Source organism: Moschus berezovskii, chromosome 3 (genome assembly GCF_049115385.1).
Source record: "Moschus berezovskii isolate FMDL1 chromosome 3, NW_MosBer_1.0, whole genome shotgun sequence".
Lineage (NCBI taxonomy): Eukaryota > Metazoa > Chordata > Mammalia > Artiodactyla > Moschidae > Moschus > Moschus berezovskii.
In genome coordinates, this window is record NC_142462.1 from 115707059 (window position 1) to 115715586 (window position 8528).

An 8528-nucleotide genomic window follows, 5' to 3' on the forward strand; every position below is an offset into this window, starting at 1 on the left:
GTGATGCCATCCAACCATCTCACCCTCTGTTGTCCTCTTCTCCTCCTGCCTTCAATCTTTCTCAGCATCAGGGTCTTTTCCAGTGATCTGATGGACAGGGAGGCCTGGCGTGCTGTGATTCATGGGGTCGCGGAGAGTCGGACACGACTGAGCGACTGAACTGAACTGAACTGAATCATTAGAATATAATCAATTAATCATCATAGTTTTATATAAATAGTTGATTCTTGAACTAGGTACAGATTAGGGACACTAACCCTCTGCACAGTTGAAAATCTACATGTAACTCTGTAGGCACTCCTTTGTATCTAAAGTTCCACATCCTGTATTTGAAGGTGAAGGTGAAGTCGCTCAGTTGTGTCCGACTCTTTGCAACCCCATGGACTGTAGCCTACCAGGCTCCTCTGTCCATGGGATTTTCCAGGCAACAGTACTGGAATGGATTGCTATTTCCTTCTCCAGGGGATCTTCCCAACCCAGGGCTCGAACCTGGGTCTCCCGCATTGTAGACAGATGCTTTACCGTCTGAGCCACCAGGGAAGTCCCAACCAACCTCAAATCATGTAATACTACAGTAGTTATTGAAAAAAAATTCCACGTATAAGTAGACCAGTGCAATTCAAATTCCATGTTGTTCAAGGATCAACTGTATATATTATATACACATCATATATATATAAAGATATATTTTTTAATGTACTCTCTGCCTCTCACAGTTATATCTCCTTCCATATGTGTGGACACACACATACATAAATACACATTGTTGTTGTTTAGTTGCTAAGTTGTGTCCTACTCTTTGCAACTCCATGGACTGTAGTCAGCCAAGCTCCTTTGTTCATGGGATTTCCCAGGCAAGAATATGGGAGTGGGTTGCCATTTCCCTTCTCCAGGGGATCTTCCTGACCCAGAGATAGAACCTGCATCTCCTGCATTGGCAGGTGAATTCTTTTACTGCTGAGCCACCAGGGAAGTCTGTAAATACACCCAGATGCCATGAAAGAAAGGACCTTTTACTATCATCTTCCTTGCTGTTTAGAAAAATTACAGGAACATCACAGGAATATGGTAAATATTTCCTTAGTGTTATGGACTGAACTGTGTTCCTCCAGAATTCATATGTTGTAGTCCTAACTCCCAGTCCCTCAGAATGTAATAAAATCTTTAAATAAATAATTTAATTGAGGTCATTAGGGTGGCCCTTAAGCCAATCTGACCTTGTCCTTATCAGAAGAGATTTGGATATATAAGGAGAGCCACTAGGGAGGTACCCACAGAGAAAAGGCCATGTGAAGTCAGTGATAAGATGACCATCAGCAACCCAAGGAGAGAGACCCCTGGAGAAACCAACCCTGTTGACACTGTTGACAAAAATAATAAACGATCTGAAATAGGAATAGAAACAAGTTTTATTTAAGCCTTACTGAAGCCTAGAACCCGAAAGGCAGCCTCTAAGACAACTCTGAGGAGCTGCTCCAGAGAAGCAGGGTTTTCAGTCCAGTTTTATATCTTGGCAGAACAAAGAACATTAAGCAAGACAGGAATACATTCCCTCCAGGTTTGAAAAAATAGATCAGCAGGAACTCAGTGAGTCAGTATGGCGCTGGCCCCTGGGAAGGGAGTCTTGTCATCAAAGGAGCATCAGCAGTGGTGTCCCAGGAAGGGAGGCACTTTATCTTTTAACACAGATATCTCTTACTTCTGGTCAGTGTGCCCTTTTCTTTACAAAGTAAAGCAGATGTACAGTGTATGTTTGATAGGCCACAAATAGGCTGTTTTAGTGAATATAAAATTCAAGTTAACTCATGTATAAGCCAGAATGACTTCTCCATGGCTCAATATATGAAAAGTTTCTTCTATCAACACCTCCCTTGATCATGGACTTCTCAGCTCCCAAAACTGTAAGAAAATGGATTTCTGCCATTATTTTGTTGTGGTGTCCCTAGCAAACTAACACACTGAGTCAATAAATAGGATTCAGAAGAAAGAAAAATCTGCCTAGCCATGTGGACAGCCATGGAGAAGAGCTCTACAGAAAGCGTCTGAGTTTAGGCAATGTAATTCCACTAGAAATGAACCAAGTCATTCTAACAGAGAGGGGACAGAGGCTCTTACCTTTCTATCTGAGCAGAATGGTGGCCCAAAACATGAGCTGGCCCCTCTGCCCCCAACCTTCACCCCGCAGGCTGGGAAAAGAAACAGATGTGACGCTTCTCATCCTCTAAAGCCAGGCTTCCTATGAAGACCCCAAGACAAGGGGGAAAAACAAAATAGCACATGATATTTCTGCAAAAAAACCCCTCTGTGATAGAGGCTTCACAACCTGGGTGAGCACAACCTGCCTCTGACGTGGCCCAGAGGGGCCCAAGGCCATGGCAAGGTGGGGCTGGTGGAGGGGGCCGGGTGCCAGATTAACTCAAGCTTCTTTCTCTGCCAGGGAAGCCAGCATCAGGAGGGATCCGGATGTAGTTTGTTCCCTGGCCTGACCCCTGAGCTGCCATCTGCAGGGATTCCCACACTTCACAGCACTTTCCCTGTCCTCCGGCGGCCTTGAGATCGGTCAGCTCTGCCATTTTTTAGGTCTATATTCTCAGGCAAGATGGAACCTTTCCGACGCCTGGTCTCAACCTCTATAACAGGAAATAATGTTGTTCTGCGCACCTTGCGATGAAAACATGAAAAGCGAAGCCTGAAATTCAACACAAAGGAAAATCAGCATACCGCCGCTGCTTGTGTGTGTGAAAGCTCTTTAAAAGCTGTTGGGCGCTCTGCCACCTAGAGGGGAGCCCGTCAGGGATTAGAGGGTGTGCAGCTCTGAGGCGGGGGTGTCCTGTTGTGGAGAAGCTGGCTTCCAGCTGTGCCAGGCAACAGACCAGAAGACACCCTGTGGGTCCCTCTCCATCCAAGAGCCCGCCCCCCACCCTCCATTTCTCCCAGTTCGCTCTATTTCCATTTGCTCTGTCCTTCCAGCCTACTTCCTGTCTTGCCACCAGACTTCTGAGCTTTTCTGACTTTGTTCACCACCTTCAGAACATTCATTCATTTTTACCTTTCTGAGAGTACCTATATAGATTGCCCACTCCTGCCCATCAGGAGCCCCGAGCTCAGAGGAGGTGAGCAGGAGAAGCCTCTTCATGGGAAGGCTTGTCGACCTGGCTCACAAGGTTAGGTTCCAGCACAGACACCTAGTGACACCTCTATACCCCTCTGGCCAAGTGGGGCCTCAATAAATTACAAGATTCTGTCTTGACAGGCATGGCAGGTTGCAAATTGAGATCATTTCCAGGAAGATTCACTCTGCACTGAGCCCAGGAAAAGAGGTTCACTGCATTAAAAAAAAAAAAAAAAATAGAAAATCTCAGAATCCCCCCACCTTCAATGTTGTTTTTAATCACTCAATTTCACGGACAGAGGAGCCTGGTGGGTTGCAGTCTATGAGGCTGCAGAGTCGGATCGACTGAGCGCATGCGCACACATTCTCAACCTTTATCGTGCGCCAGTTTCTCTACCTACTGCTGATTCTCTGATAAGGACCGAGATTTACCATTGTTCAAACCTTTTTTTCTAAAACCTGATCCGGAACATATCATTCTGGCTCAGGCTGTCAGCTCCTAGCAGGTGGGGGCAATTTTCATCACGGTCAGTGGAGGCTCCCAGCAGACCAGGAGGCTGCTTAAGGAGAGCCCAGGGCTGCCTGAGCGATGAGAAAGACAAGCGTCTTGACGGTGAGGAAGAGGAGGAATAGGACACTGGTCTCTTGTTACCCCGGGGCATCAGGGAAACGCCTACTTAATCCTTGGCCTCTCCTCCCTCCAAATGCCTCCTCCCACCTCGTCCCTCAAGCCCTGGTAGGAAAGAGAGCCAGCTTGAAGGCCCAGACTCACAAGAAACTCTGTCTCTCCCATCTCATCACTTCTTGGTGTTGGGGTCCTGGTTCCCTAAGGCTTGGGCTTTGACCTTCTGACCCCGTAGTTTAGACTTGACCAGGGTCTTTTCATGTACAGGTATGACATAGGCAAGACTTCTTTCCTCTCATGGGACTTCAGGATACCAAGCGGCCAAGTTTGGTTAATATCAGCCCTTCCTTAAAGTAAGTTGAGTAAATCTCCATGACGTCAGAGGATCCCCAGGGTCCCAGGTCATTCTGCCTTCCCTTCCTCCTCATTTCTACCATCTGCTCGGTTTAAGAAGGCTCAGCTGTGTGTGGGAAGCAGGGTCTTGGCTTCCCCTGTGTTCCTCACCCCAGAATATCCTCCTAAGAGTCAGCTAGTCTTCCTCTGTGTCCTCAGAAAGTAAGTTTCCTTATCACCTGGAAGTCATGAATCCACAGAGTGGCCAAACACAGCAGAACTGATGCAAGAGTCCAGGACAAGGGAAGCTGCAGGTGTGTTTGTCCTGGAAGGGGCAGTCCCCCTCCACCCCCTCCCTCTCCTCGGGAGGTATAAAGGCTTGCCATCAGCCACTCAAGCACACTTCTCCACCATGCATCCTCTGCTGATCCTTGCCTTTGTGGGAGCTGCTGGTGAGTCCCACGCATCGCTTCAGGTTCCAATAGCCCCTCTCCTGGTAGAGATATGCGCTTCACTATTCCTCCGGCCTCTCCTATTCTACCTGTGTGTGGTCTCCCCTCCCTGGCCAGCACCCCTCCTTCCCACCCTGGGGCTCTCTTTAACCTTCCCTTCTCTTACCTTCTGCCAGGTTCCACTCCCATCCCTCTCATCCATCCATTTCGGGGCTTTGTTGGGAGAGGCGAGAAAGGCAAACCAGGTGGAGAAGGTCTGTGAAATGAGCCAGGCCTTAAGGCTTGGCTGTGACAACCGTAGATAACTCCACTCAAGCTGTTCCTAGCCTTCAATGCTCCTGGGGAGACAGAAGGTGACTCACAGCAGAGTCCTGTTTATTGGCCTGGGGGTGTGACCCATGCACTGACTTTTTAAGCTTCCTGAGTAGTTTTAAGATTCCCAGATGTATAGCCACAGCTGCGAATCACTGTTCTATTGGCCCATAACAGTAGCCACCTTTATCCTGTGCAAAGGGTGCCTGGGCTCCCTGCTCAGGTGTGAGCTATGGGAGGAGCTGGTACAGCAAAGCCAAGGCTTTGCAGCCACATCTCCCTAGTGAGGCCAACCCATCGTGACAAACTGGGGCTGAAACTGCAGCAGGAGTAGACGGTGATGAATAAAAGGGAGAGAAGCAGCCAGTGGGTGAGAGGACCACATTCAGACCCTACAATGCTGCCGTGGTGCCCCCAGTGGAAGTCTGAGCCGGAGCCCCTGCAGGGTCCCTAGCCCTGTGCCCTGCAGACACACAGCGACTTGGGAGAACTACCCCCTGTGAGACCAGCCAGGGCTGCTCCCTGGTGGCCTTCCTCCCCTCCCCTCCTCGGTCAGGAGACCTAATTAGCAGAGTCCAGCCACAGGGCTTGGGGCTCCACCCTCCTGCTGAATCAGCCTCTCCTCCCCTGTTTCCACTCTAGTGGCTTTCCCCTCGGACGATGATGACAAGATCGTCGGGGGCTACACCTGTGCGGAGAATTCCGTCCCTTACCAGGTGTCCCTGAACGCTGGCTACCACTTCTGCGGTGGCTCCCTCATCAGTGACCAGTGGGTGGTGTCTGCGGCTCACTGCTACCAGTAGTAAGTGCTGGGCCCCTGATGACTAAGCCCACTGCCCAGGGCCCTCTGGAAGAGCTGGGGTCCGTCCAGGGCGCAGAATGATGATGGGGAAGAGAAGCAGCGGGAAACAGCAGCTGACTCGGCCAGAGCTGTGCGTGAAGGGGGGCACCTGCCAGGCTCCTCTGTCCGTGGGCTTCTCCAGGCAAGAATACTGGGGTGGGTTGCCATGCCTTCCTCCAGGGGATCTTCCCGATCCAGGGATCGAACACGGGGTGTTATGCATTGGCTGGCACAGGTTCTTTACCACTGGTGCCATCTGGAAAGTCCCATAAAAAGTAGGCACAGACTATTTTGAAGGTGGAAATAGCCAGTGGGAAAAGCAGGGAAAGACCTCACACAAATAATCTTTGCCAGTTGGCTACATGTTAAAACCTTGTAAGATATTTTTTTTTGTTTGCTTAAAAAAAATTATTATGATTTCTAGTTCCCATTTAACTCAGAATTTTTAGGACAAGTCTGAATATTGGTGAGTTTGCAATATGCTCTGCCTCTGGCAATTCTATACCCCTGGGCAGAACTGAGAATCACTGCCAAAAGCAAGGATTCTCCAACCCGAATGCATGTAATAATCACCTGGAGGGCCTGTTACAACACATGTTGCTGGGTCCCTCCTCAAGGGTTTCTGATGCAGAAACCCTGATGCAAGGGTCTGAGCAGAAGAGAGAATTTGAGTTGCTAACTTGTTCCCAGGTGACTGATGGTGCGGGTCCTGTGGCTGTTCTTTGAGAAGTGCTGTATTAGATCACAGATAGCGGTAGTGGTAAAGAACCCACCTACCAGTGCAGGAGATGTAAGAGACGCAGGATTGACCCCTGGGTGGGAAAGATCTCCTGGAGGAAGGCATGGCAACCCACTCTAGTATTCTAGCCTGGAGAATCCCATGGACAGAGGAACCTGGTGGGCTACAGTCCAGTGAAAGACTTAGGATGGACAGACGGACAGACAAATCAGATCACATAGGATGGTGGCCCTTACCAGATCAAGAAAGGAGGGAGTAAAAGTGACTGCCTGTAGTTTGCAAGGTTGCAGAGGTTGAAGGGTGTCTAGGGAAGTTGAAATGGTGCATTTGCACCCAGGGCACTGGGCACTGAATGCCCAGCGAGGGGTGTGGGAAAGGCGGCTGGAAAAATGCGTGAGGGGTGTGGGAAAGGCGGCTGGAAAAATGCGTGAGGGGTGTGGGAAAGGCGGCTGGAAAAGCAGATGGTCCCTCGCCGGACCCCTTCACTGCATCCCTTCTCCACCGCCAGGCCCCCTGAAGCACGGAGGTTGTTGTTCTCACACCTGCACTGACCTACCACCCCTCTACGGCCCTTGACATTCCTACAGCCCCACCTGCAAGCAGGGAGATCCCCTGGGGGACGTGGGCCTGTGGACAAAATGGCCTTAAGTGTGCTTGCCCTCAACAGCCGCATCCAGGTGAGGCTGGGAGAATACAACATCGACGTCGTGGAGGGTGGCGAGCAGTTCATCGACGCGTCCAAGATCATCCGCCACCCCAGGTACAGCAGCTGGACTCTGGACAATGACATCCTGCTGATCAAACTCTCCACGCCTGCGGTCATCAATGCCCGGGTGTCCACCTTGGCTCTGCCCAGCGCCTGTGCACCGGCGGGCACCGAGTGCCTCATCTCCGGCTGGGGCAACACCCTGAGCAGTGGCGGTGAGTGGGACCCTCACGTCTGCACTCTCTGACCTACCCACCTACCCACACTGCCCAGAGCCAGGCTTCTCCTGAGCTCGGTTCCAGTCTTTGCTTCCAATCTACAAATTCCCACAAGTACCTGCTACACATACAGGACTCTGTGCTGGGTACCAGAGCGGGGCAAGTGTCCCGGACTTGAGCCCAAGAATCAAAACACAGGACAGATGTGGCCCCAGCTCTCAGCACCTTTAGAGAGGGGTCCGCAGTGAGCCTTCCGGGAATTGAAACTCAATGTTCGTTGGGAACCTCTCCTGGCCACCCTCAGGGTTCAGCCCTGGGTTACCATCCCCCTTCCCATCCTAATCCACATTTTCCTTTCCTTGATCTCTTCCTGTTCCTCAAAGTCAACTACCCGGACCTGCTGCAATGCCTGGAGGCCCCGCTGCTGAGTCATGCTGAATGTGAAGCCTCGTACCCTGGGCAGATCACTAACAACATGGTCTGCGCTGGCTTCTTGGAGGGAGGCAAGGATTCCTGCCAGGTGAGACGCCTGCCCAGACGTGGTAGCCTCCCTGGGGGCAGGATGTGAACGCCCAGGGCCGTGGGCTGATGGTCCGCTGGAGAAACAAGGGAGGCTTAACTGTGGCCTCTCTTGACAGTGAGAGGGGCGTGGGGCCTAGAGCCAATGGGAACAGGGTCTTGTGAGGTTCAGACTGTGTGTGGCTCCTGTTCCCTTTTCTTCTCTTTATAAAGCTTATCTCAACACTTCCTCCCCAGGGTGATTCTGGTGGCCCTGTGGCTTGCAACGGACAGCTCCAGGGCATCGTGTCCTGGGGCTACGGCTGTGCTCAGAAGGGCAAGCCTGGGGTCTACACCAAGGTCTGCAACTACGTGGACTGGATTCAGGAGACCATTGCCGCCAACAGCTAAAGCCCCGCCCCTCTGCCATCACCATGCTAATAAAGCGACTGTGCCCTACCTGCCCAGGTGTGCACCTTCTTCGTCAACCCCCACCCCTACTCTGGGAAACAGCCTCCCACCTGAGGTCAGGGTGGGATGAGTGGAGCACCCCACTTCCCAAATGCATTCCAGGGCATCCTGGTGTAACAGCAAAGTGAAAGTCGCTCAGTCGTGTCTGACTCTTTTGGGATCCTGTGGACTGTAATCCACCGGGTTCCTCCGTCCATGGGATTTTCCAGGCAAGATTACTG

General features: G+C 51.1%; 1 protein-coding gene across 1 annotated transcript; it reads left to right on the plus strand.

The window, feature by feature from the left end:
• Nucleotides 1-4482: 4482 nt before the first annotated feature.
• LOC129552723 (anionic trypsin) lies at nt 4483-8286 on the plus strand. Its single transcript, XM_055421401.2, has 5 exons — nt 4483-4522; nt 5477-5636; nt 7082-7335; nt 7722-7858; nt 8095-8286. The coding sequence occupies exons 1-5, from the start codon at nt 4483-4485 to the stop codon at nt 8245-8247; spliced, it is 744 nt and encodes a 247-aa protein (XP_055277376.2). The 3' UTR covers nt 8248-8286.
• Nucleotides 8287-8528: the final 242 nt, after the last annotated feature.